Below are 22,653 nucleotides of genomic sequence, written 5' to 3' on the forward strand. Positions count from 1 at the left end.
ATTAAAATTTAAAATTTATTATAAAAATAGTAAATATAAATATAAAGAGATTAACTTATTATAAAACACACTCATCAAAAGTTCTATTATGTTTAAAATTCTCATTCACAAAAAAGAAAAATTAATAGTTGAATATACGCATATAATAAAAAAACAAGGATAAATAAAAAAATAATAAAAAGAATATTTATATAATAGGAAATAAATTTATTTAATAGGGTATTAATGAGAGAGAATATTAAAGTTCTATTAAGATGTTTTACTATTTAGATAAAAGTTAGATATTTAATATTTTCTATTTAGATCTAAACATCATATAATCATAAGTGACGGAAAACAAATAAATTAAAACTGTAAATGCTTGAAAATAATTAAAATTCAGATTTCAAAAAAAAAAAAAAAACAACCCCTACATCTTTTTGTCAATAGTTCAGAGGTTGATTAATCAACATTTACTTTCCTTAATTTTATTGTCTATGTTTCAAATCTCTCTAATGATTATGGGAGTATTTTCTTTATTTCTTATCCTAGGTTTTAGTAAATTTTAGTTATATGTTAAGCTTTGATTGAATATTTATACTATGTGTTACACACACTATTTTTTTTAATCAAAATATTATTGGGCCGGATCAAATTTATATTATGAGCATTTTTACCCTATTATATTTGTGGGGGACATAATATAATAATTTATCCCTAATTTTTTTTTAAATTACACGAGACTAATGCTCGGATTACAACTCATATTTAATGAGATTAGTATATTAATATTTACAATCAGACAATTATTGAGATTAATTTACAAATCTTATATAGTACAACCCATATTTTAACCCTTTCTAATATTCGAGAGACGTTCACTCCACTCACATTTCGAAAGAGAGAAGACTACCTTCACTCAAATTGAGAAAGGAAATTAACCCCCACAATACGTTATAGGGCTCGAAGTCGAGATCTCACAATTGTGAGGCTTGGGTTCTAACTACTAGACTTTAGCCTAGTGACTTCCCTAATTTTTGTTTTGAAAGCAATTATTTTATTTGTGAACTCTCCACCCCATGTGCGGAGGGGAAAAGATACCTAACCAATAGCCCCTTTTTTTCTTTTTTCTTTTAATTAGTAAAGTGCTTTAAAAGGGTTAAAAAATGATTAATAATATGGCTTCACATACAAGTATAAGACTACACTAGGTTTAAATAAAATATTTAGAATAATGTCTAAGGTGAAAGCCCGGATTAGTACAACGCAAACAATAAAAATTAAAGGAAGAATAAACAATTTCACATCGGATATATATGTGATTATTACATTCGAAAAAGTATTAAAAAAAAAAAAACCATTCCATGGGAAATTATGAATTATGATGACAGGTCCATATTGAAGACAATGTGGGTGGGACACTTCCTACTCTACTATTCTCAATGCATAAATGTCAATTTCATCTCTACAACAATTATAAGAATGCTTGAAAACTGCTTTTGATAGGAAATTCTGAAAACTTCTTTTCAAAATTGTATGCATATTCACACCATGAGAGTAGAAAATTATTTCTCTCCACGCGTAATAAACGTTTTTATTTCTTTTTTTTTTCAAATATTTGATAGAAGACTCAATTATTTTTTGGATTAAAATGTTCAAGATACACCGTTTAAACTGAGTGCATGTAAATAATTAGGGGGGCAAAAAAAAAAAAAAACTCTTGATTTTGGATCCCTAAACCTTGTTATAATACAAACCATATACAAGGAACAAGCGCTAAATTATCACATAAAAACAAATGGTAATATGTCAAATTTGGGCTTATTAGGTAATGTGTTTCGGGCTTGGGCCGGGGGGGTATCGAAAACTCAGTTCCATCAAAAAAAGAATAAACCACTTTGTAATTATGTGAGAAGTGAGGAAGACGTCGCGACCTGATTTTTTTTTTTCTTCGGATCCCATTTTCATGGCAAAGTCAAAATTGAAAAGGCGTACATGCCACAGAGCAAGTTTCCTTTTGCTTCCTTTAGTCTTTCTCATATCTAGCGACTTACGTGTTTGCCTTTGACCTCAAAATAATCCATGTGTATCATTACTGTTATTATTTTTATTAATAATTCAATTTAAGTCGTTCTCTTCTCTATTTTAAGAAGTTTTAACAATAATGCACTTAAATATAGTTAAAACACTAAATGAGGGCCGAGTTGGGCCTGGCCTAGCCTTCAAAAAAGAAAGCGATACTAATTACACTCCACTCACTAAACTTCTACTAAGCCGCTCTTCTAAATATACCTCATTATTATATAGGGAATAAATAAATTTATATTATTTCTACTAAAAACCCTTCTAATAATAATAACAATAACCGCGTACAACAACTGCAACAACAAACCCTTCTATAACAAAATAAGGATCACCAATTAATTTGCCTCGTTCACCAGTAATAATGTGTTTTTTTAATTTCTTCTAGTTAATTGCTAAACCCCTACAATGGGGTCCTTGACTTCTTGTTATTCATCACTTTTCATTTATTCTTCCTAATATTAAAAATGCATAACTAAATAAAAATATATATTAATATTTCTATAATTTCTTTTACACACACATATATATTAGTCATTCTCTAGTGCGGCACCTTCATTTTTTTTTATGCGAACACATTTTAAAACCGTAAGGTTTAAAAGAGTTAGTATATTCCTATTAAAAAAAATATAGATATCCGCACTTAAAAATAATTATATATATATATAGTCCTTCTTATTTAATAAGGGGATCCTTATTTTAATGTTCAAAGATAAGTCTACGATTAAATATAACTGTTTTGTTTTTTTTATGCAAATGAGTGGGTACCATTGCCACATTGACCGGACGATGAGCCATGCTTTTCCAAGTCGTAGGAAAAATTTATTGGACCAATTATGATATGAACAAGATCCAAGAAGATGCGTGTTACAGACAAATATGACTTGACACGCGAAAGTAGTAGTAGCTTTCAAAGACAACAAAGTCGTTAAATCATTGACAGCTTCACTTCTGCACCTTGCTTTATATATATATATATATATATATATATATATGGCCACTGCAATGTTACAATTAACGTAACGTACATCCACATACAGTAACAATATATTACGAGCTCCATATATATATGGATAAATATAGAGGTAATTCTTAACATACATTAAATGTATGTTACTTCACTAACATGAACAGTGAGTAAACCCCACACCACTCACTGTTCATGTAAATGGTTGTAACATACATTTATATATTTATTTATTTACAAACTTCTTTACATAAGTTAAGGCAATGACACTCAGTGTGATAGGCGTTGACACCGTGTTATATATGTGTTCAATTTTTATCTCTCATTTAACATTGAAAGCCACTGAGAGTTGAGAGATCGATTCACCCATTCATTTTGTGGTGGTTGTATATCATCTTGCCTATACTTGCTGCTGTGTTCTTTATGTTTATGCCATATTTTTTGGTGATTTAACCTTAAGATTGCCCCAGCTCTCATGGATTATTTGGTGGCTGGCAGAATTCGCTTATTATAATTCTTAAAAGAAAACAGATTCATTGTCATAAATAATATTCTGGACATGATTTTATTCGTAAACTTTAAAACAACATAAATCACGTCATGCAGTGTGTTATTCTTTGTCTTACCCTAGCATGAGAACGTGAGGGTTATGCATCTCTAATATTTGCAAATGAGGAGTTTCTTCCAATATTTAGAGTGAACATAACTTAATCTAAAAGTTATCCAACTAACACCTAATTCATAATGATTTCACTTGGGATTGAGGCTATGTAACTTTTAATCTACGGCTGCTGCGGAAAAAAAACTATAATTATAAAAAAAAGTTAATAATATGTAGTAAATATAATTTTTAAATAATAATTTTGAAAAAAATTATTAAATATATAATAAATTTTTCATCATCCAAGTGAAAAATTATATCAACACATCTTTCAAATTACAACAGTTAGTGTTTACTAAACACTTAAGCTGTAACTTTTATGTTAAAACTGCTCAATCTCAATCCCAAATAAGTCCAATATATAATTATGTTAGATAAAAGAACTGTTTTATTCAAGACTCTTAGAAAATGTTGTACCACAAACGTGCCTTAATATAAATTTAATTGATAACGTAGATAAAGGGAGGGGGGGGAAAAAACGATTGAAACAAGTAATACTAACACGACTAGAGTGAGTTAACCTAAATTAAATCCCAGCACATGAGTGATATTATCATCAACAAGACTAAAAATTACTTCAGCATTTTCATCATTAAAGCTGTTCACTTCCCTGAGCTTGAAGGCCAACTTTTTGAGCTCTTCTATTTCCTCCGTTGGTCCCAATCTCCGCGACACTATTCCTTGTATCATCCCCACGTAAAAACCATACCTTCTCAATAACTCGATCTCCTTCTCACTCCCACCTCCTAATATTGCTCCACACGCCGCACCACACGCGTGCAACCGACCTTCCTTTTTCTTGTATGTTTCATAGGTCATTTCCACATCTGTAATACCATTCAATTTCCGATCATCATCATCACATTGACTACATTGTAGCTCATTGTACTGCCCCTCCACAACACCTTGTGATCCCATGGCGCGTGTCATCTCAACCATCACACGTAAAATCCGACCCGAGTTGTTTCCGGCCGGGTTGTCGGAGCTGGCCAACAACTCCAGCCCAAACGGAAGCATTGCATCAGCCACGAGAAGCTCCGTATTTGGTTTGAAAGCGTGATACATCGTGGGCTTGGATTTGGGGATAAGACTAGTCCTATCTGATAGTGGAAGATTTTCATGAATGAAAGAAGCTGCATGCATGACGTGCAAAGCAGCAGCAGCAACAATGGCTTGTTCGCGGTGGCCCCCGACGAGCTCACAGGCTGCCACACACAGCGCGGGCGCCATGTTGACTGGGGCGGCGAAGACAAAATGGCGCATGGGCTCGTAAACTTCTACCGGCTCCTTTACGACGACGGCCTGCCGGAGGTGGGCCCCAATATCCTCATGTACAGACGTCCAATATGATTTATTCTTGTTGGGTGTGGACATGGCCATGGTGACCATCATAGGTCTGTAGGACAATGATGGACGGCTGTGATTTCGCCTAGGGGCAACATGAGCCGGTAGGTTTAAAACAGAGAGGGCTTTAGCCATTGGTGCAGACTTCAAAAGACAAATAGAAAGGAAGAAATTAACTATATACGAAGAAAGGTGAGTGAAGGAGAGAAAGGATTGGGTGGAGAAAAATTATGAGTGTTAAAGCTTCTGGGTATATTTTGATTGTATATATAAGAGAATAAAGATATTTCTATGTGAAACACGTGGTTCACGTTGCATAAAGCTTTAGATCATCATTATAGTACCATGTGCGAACCTCGTCAATATGCAAACATCATTAATATCCAATCACTTTGATTTGTGGTTCACGAGATGTATTTCCGTAGTCTTGAATTAAACGCACATTAATTTAAACTTTTAAGCTGTATAAGTGATGGTTATGTTGCCTGCCCCAAAAAAGGAAAAAAAAAATTGATAGAAAGTTATTATTAAAATTTTGATGGGAAGTTTATAAATAATAGAATAACAATTAATTAAGATAAGTGATCAAATGTTTCATACAAATCACTAACTGAACAATAAAATAATGAGATATAAGTAATCACTTGATAAGTTATAATTTTTAATAATTTCACATCGTATGTAGCATCAATTACATTAAAAAATATATATACAAGCATATTATTACTCTTTTTTATTTATTTTTAATGGCTAATAGAGAATCTAGTGAATTTCCAAATTAGAATTGGCATCTTCATCTCAATTTGCATTTCACGTCACGTGTTTCCCATTTTATAATTTAACGCGCATTTCGATGGGATAAGGAGGCCCGGGCCCCATCTTGTTGGGGGTTTTCTTACGGAATCTTCGATGAGCACAAATTACTTCACTTCCCAATTATTTGGTGTAAGTAATCGGAATCAACCCACATGCCAAGGAAAAAAAAAATTTAATTTATAAATTTATTTATCTATTTATTACACACACACATATATAGAGGAAGATTATGTGGTAGTATTTTCCTCATAGTATCTATGTTATTTCGACGACCTCAATTATCGACGTGCAGTATTGTAACATAACATATCATACTAATCATATATATTTAAGGTACGATAATAATTGTATCTCATTATTAGACTCATTAGTTCAGTTGATAAAATTTTTTAATTGTATTATAACAGGTACTAAAGTAATAAAATTTATCAAAGGTTCAAGCGATTGAAAACAAATTCTAAGAGGGATGAATTGAAACTATCATCTTACTAGTTAAATTTTGTCTTTAACGGAAGAAGACAACAGCGTATATCAATCATGTTACACTTGGGTTCCTCTACGATGCTGTAAATTTTTTTACAGCATCAATAATGTATTAATTCTGAACCATTAGATCTAATCAATGGTATACAATATTTGTACTAAAAAAATAATTTAAAAATAATGGTAACCGTTCAAGTGGATAGATAATTTTTATAAAATAATTGTGACCACCCTTAGAGTTTGAAACAATTTCACTTAAATAGTATATTTTATTTAAAATTACTTTTCAGTCCTCCTTTAAATTTGTAATATGATAATTTCTTTTAAATAAATCTTCCAAAATCAGTTACCATTAAGTATAAAATATAATATCAAGTAGGCTATTTAACACAAAGTCTTGTAATAATTTGTATTGTATGAATTTAATTACAAACCACTAATACGTAAACAATAATGATAATAGAAAGCATTGCAATAAACGATTTTATATGTGTTTTATTAATAATACTATATGAGTCACAACAAATGAGAAATATTTTATTCACCAATTATTATTGAAAAATATATATGTCTATATAACTATAGAGTGAGAAATATTTTGATTTAAATTTTTATCAAAAAATTAAACTATTTATTTCATGCAATTCAATGGTGGAGGATATAACATTATGAAATGGTGCTTTGACTTTCAATATCAACCATTAGACTATGAGATATTAGTGGCTCAAATATTGTACCAAAATTTTAAGTTAAAGTATCACAAACCATATCTTTATAATGGAAATATAAAAACATACAATGATTTTTTTCCTCATTTTGTCCATTAAATATTATTTGATGTAATATTTATTTATTGTCACTATTAATTATCATAATAAAAGTAATGACTCTTCGTAGCATATAAATTTTATAATTACTATCAAAGAATAACAATAAAATAATCTTTCATGATTTATAAACTAAAGTTAATTAGGAGTATGTGTTAGATTTAACTTTTATGAAATTAACAAAGTGACATTTGAAAATAAAATGAAAACAAGCTTGTGAAAGTTAAATTTTATAAGGCTGAGATAATTTCCTACCATGTCAATAAAAATCTAAAAATATAAATGATTTTCTTTCACTTTTGTTCCCACGTAAATATTATTGAAGGCAATATTTTATTTATTATCACTATTAACTATCATAACAAAAGTAATGACCCGTCATAACATAAAATTTTATAATTACAATAAAAGGATATCAATAAAATAATCTTTCACGATTCATAAACTAAAGCTCATTAGGAATATATATTCAATTTAACTTTTATGAAATTAACAAAGTAATATTTGAAAATAAAATAAAAATATATAAGCTTATAAAACTTAAAACTCCTACCATGTAAGGATATTAACTATAAGATAAATATAAAGTTAAGAAAATAAGTATGTTAAATGGGTATTAAAAATAATACATACTTCATGATCAATTATATAATGACCCTCAGTATTATATAAAATAATGAGTATTTTAATATACGATATTAAATTTTATTAAAACATGTGTGATCAAGTAATTTTTATGTTGCAAGCAATCTCAACAATGAGTTTATTGATGTAACTATGACATTTACTTAAGTATATGTACTTAGTTGTGTTATTTATTAGTGTTATATCATATATAAATTTTGTAATTGCAACTTATTTATTTGATTTGTGTTAAATAATCTACCATTATATTTTATACTTAATAGAAATAGATTTTGGAAGATTTATTTAAAAAAGATTATCACATTTCAAATTTAAAGGAGGATTGAAAAATAATTTTAAATAAAATATGCTATTTAAGTGAAATTGTTTCAAACTCTAAGGGTGGTCATAGTTATTTTACAAACTTCTCCACCCCTTACACGTTTGTTAACCGTTTACCATTATTTTTTATTTTTATTTTTGCCTACAAATATTGTGTACCATTGATTAAATCCAATGGTGCACAATTAAAAATATTATTAATGCTGTAAAAAAATTACAGCATCATAGAGGAACCCTACTTATAAATAATCATTAGAAATTAATGAAAATATCTAAGAATTGTAATTATGGAGTGATTGAGAGTAGGATAAGAATAAATTATCTTTACTTATCCGATCATTATCTTATAAGAGCTGGAATTGAAGGAATTAATCATACTATCATAGCGAGTGAAGAGGAAGAAAGAACTTGACTAAATTAAATGTCTCTCATTTAAGGAGTACATGTATCCAAATAATTTATTTCACAAAATATTAAGTTCATATCAAACAGTAACATACGTCGCTGCATTATTTTTTGTCGAGGAAGATGAGAGGTAACGTTAGAAATGTTCTTCATCGAATTAATGGATAAGGTTGATGCATGGCGAACGTGCTTAATTAAACCAAATCAAACTAATTTCCTTTTGAATATTAGTAATGGCTGCTCGATCATTCAAGCTTGCACTTGTGTCAATATATAATTGATGAAGCTGTAAATCTATCACTTATGATTAAATGAAAGAAATACGCGTACACGGATGCATGCATTATCAAATACCTAATCACTACCGATTTTGATTTTATACTTTGGCATTTTATACAGCTCAACCCCTGTTTTTAAAATGCGTCCCCCATGACTAGCAGCCATGCAGGTACGTATCTAACACTCATCTAGATAAAAAAAAAAATAACCATTTTATTCCCAAAACAAAAATTACAATTTCACCCTAAAAAATACCAAAAATAATAAGATTTAATGATGAATATCATTATTGGTATGTTAATGAAGTACAAAAAAATCTTAACTACTAGAGATTATAACTCAATGAATAATAAAACTCTACTTATCTTAAATTCAATTGATGGTTTGCGAGATTGGACTATTTTTAATACTACTGTTATAATTTAGCATTCTAATTACAGATATATTTAAAAAAAAATCTTGCATTTGATGGTTATGGAATTAATTTCTTTATTGACCGATGGGGAAAATAAGTAGATTTAATTTGATCATTTTTGGCATTTTTTAGGGTGAAATTATAATTTTCGTTTTGGGGGGTAAAATTGTCATTTTTTAAGTTTCCGTTAGTTTTCTTAACGGATTCCAAACGGAAGTGGAAAAGTGAAATAAAATGTAACTTTAGGTGGATTCCAGCAAAAAAAAAAATTGTGTATTTTTTAAAAAGTTAGAAAAAGTAGGTGGACGGTGGATATTTTCCCTAATTAATATTTACTTACCTAAAAATATTCAATTCCCACTTCACCATCATATTTTTCACAAAAAAAAAAGGCATTCTTATTGCAAGAATGTTAACAGTATGTTTGGAATTGCCTAGATTCTCAATTAATCACTTCTGAATTAGATTTCATAATAATCAGTTTTCTAAATAATTTTATAACATGTTCGGTACATTTAGATTACGAAATAATTATTTTTCAATAAATTTAATATACATATTTGATAAAACTGATCCCAGATATATAGTGTCTGTGTACAATGACTAAAATGTCAACATTTTCTTAAAAAATATAAGTAAAATAATTTTATCAAATAAATATTTATTATTTTATAATTAAAAAAAATAACTACTGACGTATGATCAAATGAATAGCACACATCAAGACAACACAAGTAATTAAAATATAAAACCCTTTTTTAAATCAATAAATTTTTATGTACCAATAAATTAATAAATTATTCATTTTTTTAATAATATATACGTTGACAAGATAATAATTTTCCTTAGTCGCAACCATATTAATTTACTGCACATTTGAAAATTTCAAATACAGTTGCTTTGTTTTATGCAAATGGGCGGTGCTACTGCAACAACTTTCTTTTAATTACAAAAAATGTTTATATATCACATTCAAATCATAAATCTTCTCGGAAATTTTGAAGTCTTCAAGTCCATGTTTGATGTTCATTCTCCGTCTTTTTAACTCACCGGCCACCGCGCCGACATCATGATTAAGAGGGCAAAACTATCTAAACCCCTGTTGCACCAAACACCATTTTAATATTTTCTTCAGCAGTCCTTATAGTTTTTTATAAATAATAAAAACTATAAGTTTTAAAAATTTTATACAATAAGCCCCTATTAAAATATAATAATTTCAAAATTCTAAAAAATTTATTTGGCACTTTCTTCAACAATCCCTATTGTTTTCTGTAAATAATAAAAACTATAAGTTTAATAATTTTAGGTAATAAACTCAATTAAAATATAATAATTTTAAAATTCTAAAAAATTTATTCTCTCTGTCTCCTTCTCAATCAATTTTAAATTTAAGTTTCATTCTTTATAATTTTAAATTTAAGTAATATAATAAATATTATATAATTTTTTTTGTTTTCATATTAAATAAATAATTGATCGGCTTTATACGTGGGATAAAGTATAAGTAATTTCACATAATCTCAAATTTACATATAGAAATTTATTATTTTGAAAATATTATTTATAAACTCTATAATGAATTTAAATGACATATCCAAGCATTTATTTAATATTTATTTATTTTTCATTTTAATATTGTCAAAATTTATATAAAACCTTATCCAATTTTGTGTTACACTAAATACAAAATAGTACTATTAAAATATAATTGGTATTTTAAGTAAATGGAAGTGGAGAGTATTTTACCAAGTTAAAAATAATCCATCCATATTTTTAATACATAAATATGTTCATTTACTAAATTACCTTTTATGATAAAATATTTAACGGACCAATGTGTCAAAATTTTGAAATTTAATTTTTTCTTCTTCTTTTAGTAAACATAAGGAACCACATTGTTAATAACCAAATGATAACATCCAAGCCGTTGTAACTGCCTTTGCAACTTTTGGGTTGGATCTGTGGATCACCAAAAGATTAAAAAAAAAATGGGTATGAAACAATAGTTGTATTGTAGGTGGACCCAACCTAACCTAATTAAGAACATGCTGCATGCGTTTTTGAAATAAGATCCCAGTCATGAGTGACTTGAGTCAGTTGTCTCATCATTCCCTTTTTCTCAAACACAGCAAACATTATTTTCCACTCATTATCCGCAACACCCAATCGCACATGCGAAACACGCAGTGGGGCTCTGCGTGTTCTATTTTTCTTCCCTAATGATTCACGTTGAAAGCTAGCCCTCGCCCGTTACTGAAAATTATCATTATATAAAAAAACACTAGAAATTACTTCAAATCCTTTTTCATCGAAGCTCTTTGGTCTTCACTTCTTAGTGCCATTTCTTCCATCGACCCCACGTTAAAAGTCAAAAACCCATGCCTTCTCGATAACTCTTATCTCCACCTTACTTCCCACCTTCTAATATTGAGAGATATTTGTATGAGACTCTCTCACCACCTCAGCATATTAAGAGTGCGTTTAGGATTTAGGTGCTGTAACTTTAATGTTACAGTTATTGTAGAAAAAAAAAATTATAACTATAAAATAAAAGTTAATAATATATAGTAAATATAAATTTTAAATAATAGTTTTGATAAAATTATTAAAAATATAATAAATTTTCTATTATACAAGTGAAAAATTATATCAACATAACTCTTAAGTTACAGCATTTAGTATTTACTAAATACTTTAGTACTATACATTTTAAGTTACAGCAGTTAGTATTTACTAAATACTTTAGTATTGTATATTTTAAGTTACAGCAGCCCAACCCAATCACAAACGCACTTTAAAAATCTTTGGGTCAGGTTGTCGTTTATTCTTGAAAAATCTTTGGACACGGTGAAATTCATTGCGCTGAGATGGTTAGATAGTCTCGCACAAATCTTTCTCCTAATATTACTCCACATGCGGCACCGCACGTGTAACTCACCTCGTTTATTCTTGAAAAATCAGGTCCAAGTAATCTTTGGGTCAGGTTGTCGTAGTTTGCTAGGAATTCGAGCCCAAATGCGATCATTCCGTCCCCAATGAGTATCTAATACATTTGGGCTGAAAGCATGAACCCATCATGGGCTTGGGTTTGGGAATAAGACTGGGCCTATCTGATAATGGAAGATCTTCACGAATGAATGAAGCTGCATGCTTTGCAAAGAAGCAGCAGCAGCAGCTATGACTTGTTCCCGGAGGCCTCCGACGAACTCGAAGGCGGCGATGAAAAGAGCCCGGGTCTTGTTAACGAGGGCGACGAAACCAAATGGCACATGGGCTTGTAAAATTCAACTGGCTCTGTTTAAACGAAGGCCTGTCTGAGATGGGCCTCAACATCCTCATATATAGACGTCCAAAATAATCGATAGCACATGGTCATGAATATCATGGATCAGTGATGGACAGTTGTGATTTCGCGTAGAAAGCAATGTAGATTGAAGTTGGCCAGGGCTTTTGCCATTGCTTCGATGTTCAGAAGACAAAGGAAGGAACTATATATGAAGAAAAGGTAAAGGAATTAAGGAGAGAGAACGCGTACGTACAGAACTAATTGTAAAACAAAAACTAATAGTGTTTTAGTTACCTTGGTTATTGAGGTGATGTTTAGTATTGAGATTGGGTAAAGTTACATTACTAAAGTATTTGTTAAACCTTAATTATAAGGGTTTAAAAATTCAGCTGATTTCATTTGATTCAATGGTTTTATGATGAAAAATTTTAATATATTTATTATTTAAAAATTATATTTACTATACATTATTAACTTTCATTTCATACTTATAATTTTCTTTTTTCGCGGCAACTATTGTTTAAAAGTGATAATATCTTAATACTAAATAGGACCTAAGACATGAAGACAATAATTAAGTTGTTGTGTATAATCTTTATCCGCAAAAAAATATTGGTAAAGAAAAACCTTTACCCACCTCTCTTTCCAAGTTGCTCTATTGTTCTGGAAGCAACTTCTTCCATTTTCAGTCAACATGCATGCTGACCTTTATTTCTCTTCTTCCTCATTTTTTTTTTTATATTTTATTTTTTCATTTTATTATATTAATAAAGTTAATAAAATAAAATAAAAAAGGACCAATGGTGGACGTGCAATTTTTCCTATGGTTTGCTGCTGCATATATTAATTTGATCACCAACGATCAAGAAATTTCTCAGTGACTTCCGAGGAATTGAAAATTTTGTACTGAGAATAATATGATTGATTAGGGTAGGCCAAAATGTCACCAAACCGCGTTATTTTCTTTCGTAAAATTGATGCCATAGTACTATTTTTTAAACTCGACTTTTCAACCTAGTCATAGTCGACACCAACTAGAACCAACTCAAACCATTTTTATTATTATGATAATTAAAATGATTCCATACGTTGCTTTCGAATAGAAGTTTTGATTTGCTTCCAAGAAATTTAATGACCCCTTCCTTATTTTTGTAATGTAAACGACATCTTAATTAGTAGCCAATAAAATATCTGCCCCGTTAAACGAAAGAAACAGAACCCTTTATCCTTTTTTATTTTGTTCTTTTTTTCATTTGGCATCGACAGATTTTATTGTGGAAAATTATAGCAATATGACAAAATATATAGGAGTGGACAAGCTTTCAGTAATCGCGAAGCTGGCTACTTAATTAATTAGTTATAAATAGCCTATGATTCTGTTTAGAATTGAGATACTATAACTTTTAAACTATAGCTATTATGGAAAAAAAAATTGTAATTATTAAATAAAAATTAATAATATGTAATAAATATAAAATTTTAATAATAATTTTGATATAAGTATTAAAGATATAATAGATTTTTTGTGATACAAGTAAAAAATCATATTAACATAACTTCCAAAGTTACAACAGTTATTGTTTACCGAACAATTTAGTGTTATAACTTTTAAATTATAACTATTCAACCTCAATTCCAAACGGACACTATATATCCACACTCTTGTTGGTTGTAGATGTAGCTAGAGAGTGAGTGTTAAGAAAAATATCTCATATCTATTGAGTATTGAATTTATATTAAGAATATAAAACTTGGACAATCTTCAATTCTTGAGTTAGTTTTTAGGTTGAGTTAGGTCTGTAAGTTTTATAGAGAATTAGCGTGGAAATGATCAATTAAGTATTAACAATGGGTGATTCCAAAATGGTAATGATGTTATACAAATATATGTATATGTATGTTAATATTGGAAAGGTTTTGGAGCTGTGAGGGATGTTTGGAGCAAGAGAGATCAGCTCTCTTACAACTTAAAAATTTCTTCAATTCTCCAAAACACTTGTAGACTGGGTAATTAATGATAATGATGATGAGATAATTATCATCAACGGACTATTGTTAGAAGCTTTAATCTTGATTTATTTTAATTGTTAGAAGCTTTCAAGGTTCACCAACTTGAAGCTTCTTTGATTAACCGAAACATTCTTCAACGACAGCATCTTATCATCTCCAATTGCTTTAATTTCTATCATTAATAATTTTATCATTGTCTGATAATAGATTGGAAAGACGTATTGATGTTAAAGGTAATGAAGCTTCATCTCTTCTCCCTACTATACATTACACTTTTTGCTGCAATCAGATTCATTTAAGTATTATCTACAAGTTTCATATCCTGTACTTTCGTATGTCTTGCTTTCAAGAATAAAGAAAGAAGTGTCCTTTTGTTACAAATCAAACAGCCGCCTACGTAAATCAATCGTATTAATTTTATTAGTGGAGCTTTTAAATACATGAACAACTCTTTGCAGAATTAGATTGTCCAATCCATTTAGAGAAGCGTGACATTAGCTTTAACAAGGTTGACAAATTTATTGTCCCAAAAGATACGATATCTAATTGAATACCGAAAAATCTACGTTTGGTAGTGTTTTCGAGTTATATTTTTGTATTTGCTTTATAATATAGAAATGATTAATTTTTGACGGATTTGAAAATGTGTTTGATAATTTGTTTTTAAAACAGTATTATGAAAATAAAAAAAAAAGAAAAAAAGAAATGTGCTTGATTATTTTTCTGGAATTATAGTGACGATGAAAGAGTAAGGGGAAAAAAATTATATTATAGTAAAAGAATTTTTGAACAGGTAACTAAAATAATATTTAGGAAAATCTATAATTTATAAAAAGTCAAAAAAACGATACATTCTCAGTACTCCTTAGAACTATAAGTGAGATACTGACATTTTCATAATATAGTATGAATATTTGATTGTCACTCTGGGCCAAAAATAAAATTGTAAATTAAATAACATAAAATCTTCTATATATCGGTAGTTATCTTTAAAAGCACGCTAATTATCTGAAGCAACTCAATCGCTCGTTAATGTGATTTCAACATACAATCACTCGAATTTAAGTAATAATACAAGGCAAAAATTAGTGTTTAATTATTAAAATTTTTCATTCCATCGAAACCTTCTTTTTCCGGGGGGAGAAAAAAATATATTGTGAAGCTGCCATTATTGTTATTATTACTTCAACTGTTCAAAAACAGTCCCAGCAGAGAGATGAAATCAAATCTGAACATGGAGAAGTCAAAACACGAAATTGCGAAAGTAAACAAATCACATGCGCGTAACAAGATCATAATATCATGGTAGGTAAATTGAATCCACGTGCACCGTGTGATTTCCCTTCTTTCTTCGTTCTTTCTTATATTCTCATCTACATATCTGTGTATGTCAACTCTTCTAAATTATTCACAACCACGGATTCAAGATTTCACGTTAAACAAGGTTAAAAATTCGTTTAGAATTAAAGTGTCCGTAGCTTTTAATTCATAATTTTTATAAAATGGAATGATTGATTTTATTAAACAAAAAGAATGGATCGGTGTTCGAAAATCCATAATTAAACTAAAAGTGTTTATCTGTTAAAAATAAGATGAAGCACAATAATTATAAATAAATAGACTCTAAGTGAGATTAAACATCAAATCAAATCCAATTCAATGAAGTGTGATGTCGGAACGAGCCAACTATTTATTAGTTGTTATCATAACATAGATAAATAATAATAATAATAATAATAATAATAATAATAATAATAAATTTCTCCCTTGATTTCACGTCGCACACTCACATCGATCAATTTGATCATCACATGCATTTACCAGCTGTCTTTCGAGCCTCACTCCATGCGAGTTGTGAGAAAGGTTCAAATTGAAATTTGAAAGGGAGGAAGAGGAAATTAACCTAAGAAATTAATCTCATTAATTATATTTCAATATATGTTAAAAGAATAAGCAAAAAATTTAAGGCAATAATGTTGATATATATAGTAGCCTACTTGTGAATGTATATAGTATATGCCTTTTTTGGCTCAGAAATGATGTATACATGTGTCTCGGCGAGCAATTCGATCTCAAAATGACAATTAGTTGTTTGATAAAAATAAGCAAAGAAAGTGAAATCATGCATGGGACAGTTTCTGCTATTGGCAAAGTCAAAAGAAGAAGGAAGAGAAATTGGCAGGCTTTAACATAAGGGACGAAAATCGCGAACCGACACGCAATGTAAATAATTTTTTTTCTTTTGTTTGGTTGAATTTAATAAATTTCTCTTTATCGATAATGTTTCGAATGAATATTTAAGTCGATAAAAGAATAATGTTCGATGCAAAGAGATTTAAATTAAGGAAGCAGTGGGCAATTGTCACTACTACACTCACAATGAAAATAGATGGAGGAGCATAAGATCATGATATGATGCAAGGCGTAATACCTTCAACAAGTTTCTTTTTGCTTTCTTCATTCTGTCATAAGCTTGTGGTTTGCTTCTTTATATGACTTCTTTAATAACAAGAGATTTAAAGGTAATTTTTATTTCTATGATAGACTGAAAGACGAATACCTACAAATAACAAAAAAAATTGTTTATATAAGTAGTCATGATTCTCAGATCACGCGCCTCTTTTAATTATTTCTAACATCTCATCATTATAGAGAGAACACAGAAAATTAAATGATTCTTTAAGAGAACGCGTTGATTTGGAAGTCAACCACACAACTCTATAGAGTAATTAAGTGAAATACTAACTAGGCAATTCAAGAGGGGGGTGAATTGAGATTTTAAAAATTAAGCTAAGCAAACCACACACAAATCCAATCTAATGCCTTAATAAATTCGAAAACAATAAATTCAATGAAAGCACAATAATAAATGAGTAAGGAAAGAGAAAGCAAACTCAAGGATTTTTACGTGGTTCGGCAATCCCCGCCTACGTCCACACCTCCAAGCACACCGGGCTTGAGGATTTCACTATCCAAGCCTTTCCAAGGCTTCAAACGTTTACAATTGACTTCAAGGTGGTAATAAACCTTTACAACAAGAGATTATCTCTCCAATCTCTTCACTCCAAATGTTTCTCACACTTGTACTCTCACAATTTGATGAGAAATGAAAAATACAACAATCAATCTCTCTTTAAGAGTGGATATACAAATTGAAGAACAAAGATGATTTAATGAATGATGATTCACGAAGTTGAAACTCAATATATGTTGTGTGCACTTGTTCTTGCTTGCTTGGATTCCAAAAATGAATTGATTTTGAGTTTATATAGTTTGAACTCAAAAACTAGCCGTTACTAACCATTATGCACATTCTGGGCGAATCTGGTTTGCCGTTTATGGAATCCGGTAAGCCGGATTTATGTTACCGTTAAGGTAAAAATTTGAATTTTGACTAACTGGCTTGCCGGTTACGAAATCCGGTATGCCGTTTTCGTTCTGGATACATTATGCCCAATATTCGGTTTTCCGGTTTTTATATCCGGTAAGCCGGATGCTACAGTAACCTGCTACAGTGAAAATTTTCCTAAATTTTCAATTTGACCCCAAAACTTTATAAAACTATAGTATGGCCCAAAACGTTATAAAACTTTACAAATAGGTCTAATTTCAGAATTTCTAAGTAATGCTTTGTTAATCCCAAAACTTTTTGAAATTATAATATAGCCAAAAATGCTATGACACTTTTCAAATAAGTCCTTGACCAAAAATTCAAGCAATACTTGTTTATTTCAAAGTTTTCAAAATTCTTTCAATTACACCATAAACTTTGAAAAACAACCAATTTCATAAAATCATTTTTCCATTAAATATGAAACATTTATAATGTGAAAATAATGATTTATTTAAAAAGAATAAAAACAATCAATTTCATAAAATCATTTTTCCATTAAATATAAAACCTTTATAATGTAAAAATAATGATTTATTTAAAATGTATAAAAAATAATTTGAGCTTAAAAGATTAATCATTCTTAATCTTGTTTGTTATCATCAAAATCAATATTATGGAAACATATATGTTAACATTAAGCACTATGGATTCAAGTACGTTTCCACATATTCTGTTATTAATTCTTTGCGATACAACATGAATATTAGAACTTACTCTTGGTTAAATCACCCATTCTACAATAGATTTTGAAAAGCAAGTACAGAGTAGCTTTTCAAAATCTAATTTTGATAATCAATTTTACATATAATACAATTCCATGTATATCTTCATATACATTATAAACGTCCAAAATTATCCTTAGTGATTAGGAAATAAAATCATTAAATTTAGAGAGACTATTGTTATTACCAATTATATTGAGATAACAAAATAAAAAAATAAAAAAATAAAACTATCAATATAAAATATTTATTTTAGTTATCAATTATTATATGTACATAATGAAAAATATTTTTATTTACATGTTTATAAATGTTTAAATAAATTATTTAACATTATGTCTAATTCAGTCGTTTGTATTCTTACAACAGTTTAACAATAAAATTTACTAAAAACAATGACTGTTTATTAAATGTTAAACATATTCTTTTCACATATGTATTTTTACAGCACAACTAACAATAATCCTTTTAAAAGCCATAACATTATCAAATTGGCCCTTAATAGGGGTGGCAATATGGGACAATATTTGTTTATTCAATTTGATTTGATGTGAATTAACTGGATTTGGGTTTGAAAATATTGATTCGTTTAAAAGCCATAACATTATCAAATTGGCCCTTAATAGGGGTGGCAATATGGGACAAGATTTGTTTATTCAATAAATGGATGAATTCGATTCGATTCGCTAATTAAACAAAAAAGTAATTAAACGAATCGAATCCGGTTTTGAAGATATTGATTCGTTTATTCGTTTAAGATTCGTTTAATAAATGAGTAATAAACGAATCGAATATAAGTCGATTCGTTTAATTAAATTACTTTTTTTCCTTAAATTTATTTGAAAATTTTTTAATTTGAAGGTTATTTGTATTATTAAGGATTACAATTTAATATTTGGATGACTGAATATTTAATCCTAGAATATGGTTTGGGTTATTTGTATTTTGTTGTAAGATGTTAAATTTGTGGCTTTTTTATTTTTTTATTTTGCTTAATTTGGTTTATTAATTATATTTTTCTAAACGAACTGTAAACGAATCTTAATTCGACTCGATTCGTTGTGGATTCGTAATAAGATAAACGAATAATAAACGAATTTGGATTCGATTTGTTTATTAATTCTACTAAACCAATTAAACGAATCGTAATTAAACCAATTAAATGAATCGTAATTAAACCAATTAAATGAATCGAACCGAATATTTGTTTATTCGTTTTGTCACTCCTATGACCCTTAATATTATAGGATCCGGGCATCCGGCCCAAGCTAAGATAAGATCAAAATATGAATATGGAAAAGTCAAAATATAGAATTGAAGAAGTAAACAAATTAATTAATCACTTATACGTTACAAGATCATACTGATATAAATGTAAGGTGATTACATGTGCACCGTGTGACTTCTCTTCTCTATATTCTGGTTCTTTTAATATTCTCATTTATTTGTGTATGTCAACTCCTATAATTTATTCCACATAAAAAAATATTAATTAATGTATCATCGTAGCCTTTTAGAATGAAGTGCCTCGTTTCTTATTATGAAAACATCATTTAATTTCAACGACGGATTCAAGATTTGAAGTTAAACAAGTTTAGAGATTCATTTAGAATTGAAGTTTAGAATTAAAGTGTTGTGACTTTTATATAATAATTCGTAATTATACTATAAAATAAAATAATAATATTTTCGTTCCAAAATCCATAAACTGAACTTGTTTACCTTTTAAAAAGTGTGCTGAAGACTTTAATTACACCATTGATTTCGTGTCACACACCCGCATCCACCGATTTTCTATAATATATTAACGATATGTAATCATACAATGATCAATTTGATCCCCACACGTACATATTTGCTATAACTTCCACAACAAAGAAAGTGAAACCAGCTGTCTTGGCATCTTGCTAATGCTAGCCCCACTACCCACTCCGTGTTAGTTGTGTGAAAGATTCAAATTCATTGAAAGGGAGGAGGATTAGGAAACAAACATGATCAATTATGGGTTGAAAAAGAGTAATAATACTAATATTTAAAAAATGAAATTTATTTATATTTTCTATATTAATTAAATGTATGTTTGGTATAACTTATCTAATGGTAATAAGTGCTTATTTAATTGCATAAATTATTATTATTATTTTTAATTTTAAGTAGAGGTTTTGAAAATTAAATAAGTTATTTTACCTCTATTAGTAAAAACTCAACTTTTAGATTTTTAAGAGTAGAGGTTGATTTGTTTTTAAAATGTTAAAATGTTTAGATTATCCTTTACTTATCTAACAATCTTATTTCATTTATTTTGTAATTTAATTTTTTAAAAAATTATCTATTAAAGTAATTTTATAATTTTTAATAAAAACTTGATAACTAAATAACTAAATTTTTTTTAAGTAAAAGCTTTACTAACAAATACTCTATTTAAATAAATTTTATATGAAAAGAAATATCAAATATAGTTTAAAAAGAATAAGTAAAAATTAATTTGAAGGAGTAAAAAGTTAATGATGTTACTTAAAATGCTGAGAAAGAAGTTAGGTTAATAACAGCTTAAGCACTAAATTAAAAAAAAAAAAGAAGCAATCATGTTCACATAATAGACAACTTGTGAATATATATAAATACATTAAAAGTTTTTCAATGAAAATTTTTGCACTTCACCAAATAAGAACGGGCTCTCTCTATTTATCCCCTTTATTTGACTAAAAAATGATGTTATTATTACAAGTGTTCCGATACAACAACTCGATCTCAAAGTGACGATCAATCGATTGACAAATCAAGCAAAGAATGTGAGATCGTGGGGACGGTTGCCACTTTTGGTTTCTGAAAGCGGTGGATGGCAATTTGGCAAAATAAAAAAGGAGATGGGAGAGCAATTTAATAATATAGGCTTTAATAATAACGGACAAAAATTGCAAGCCGACATGCAATTAATGTAATTAATTTACTTTTTAGTTGAATTTAATAAATTATCTACTTATCAATGTTGAGATTGACCGAACAATTAATTAAGTTGATAAAAGAAGAATCAATGTTGAGAATGACCGAACAATTAATTAAGTTGAGAAGCACTGAGCATTATTATTAGAATAATTAGTAGTTTTGTAATGTAAAATTTTTAAATACAAAAAAATATGAAATTTTTTTAAAATAATGAGATTTAATAAATTTATGATTTAAAACATAAAAAAACATACGATTTATACATTTTTTAAAAAATTTTCTCGCACTTTAAAATTTTAGATTAAAAAACTACCACGGCAATAATATTCATTCACGAAGAAAAATAGACACAAGTCATATGTTGACGATAATAATATGATGATGATATCCACGTCTCCCTCACTCACATGCATGATGAAGCTTCAAAAATAATCGAGTGACAAAAATAAATGGGGTTGCAGCCATCATCACCTCCCTGACCAAAAACATTTTGCATGGCCCTGTTGCATGTGGTGCATAAATCAACTTTTTGCAAAATTGAGCATTGCATGTTTCAGCCCCATGAACATTATAATGATCTGTTCAGCTAGCTTTTGAATTTTTCGAGCTGTAGAAGACTCCATTATAGTCCATTATTTGAGAGTAGTCATGTTCTCCGCACGTGCTCCATGTGTATCATACATTCTTTTTTATCAATCAGCAGCGAACCTCAGTTTCACTTGGTGGTACTTGGTGAAGAATGATTGAGCTCCTTTCAAGTACACACACACACAAAATTGAAAATTCAAAAAATTCAAAAGCTAATTTGGTGATCCACAAAGCTTTTCAAAATCCAACATTAGTTGAGGTGACAGCCTTAGGCATGTGGCCGTGTCTTTTGTTTCTAAGTTTAGCTTCCTTTGGGTATTTTTGTTTGGAATTTTGTCTTGGCCAAACGGGACAATAAGCATAAAAATTTCTTAAAAAGTTCAATTAAGTTAATTATATATTAACCCTTTTGTAATCTAAATTTTTTTATATTTATTTTCTCACTGGTAAGTACAAACCCTCCTAGTTTTTGCTCTAAAA

General features: G+C 29.0%; 1 protein-coding gene across 1 annotated transcript; it reads right to left on the reverse strand.

The window, feature by feature from the left end:
* Positions 1-4,114: 4,114 nt before the first annotated feature.
* On the reverse strand, positions 4,115-5,281 carry LOC18055420 (heterodimeric geranylgeranyl pyrophosphate synthase small subunit, chloroplastic). Its single transcript, XM_006452318.2, has one exon. It carries the CDS (start codon positions 5,166-5,168, stop codon positions 4,206-4,208), a length of 963 nt encoding a protein of 320 aa, XP_006452381.1. The 5' UTR covers positions 5,169-5,281; the 3' UTR covers positions 4,115-4,205.
* Between the last annotated feature and the right edge of the window lie 17,372 nt (positions 5,282-22,653).

This window comes from Citrus clementina, unplaced genomic scaffold, assembly GCF_000493195.1.
Source record: "Citrus clementina cultivar Clemenules unplaced genomic scaffold, Citrus_clementina_v1.0 scaffold_1, whole genome shotgun sequence".
NCBI classification, from domain to species: Eukaryota; Viridiplantae; Streptophyta; class Magnoliopsida; order Sapindales; family Rutaceae; genus Citrus; species Citrus x clementina.

Bases quoted from the DNA above. Each gene is read 5' to 3' on its own strand.
- LOC18055420 (XM_006452318.2), bottom strand. From the start codon at position 5,168: ATGGCTAAAGCCCTCTCTGTTTTAAACCTACCGGCTCATGTTGCCCCT.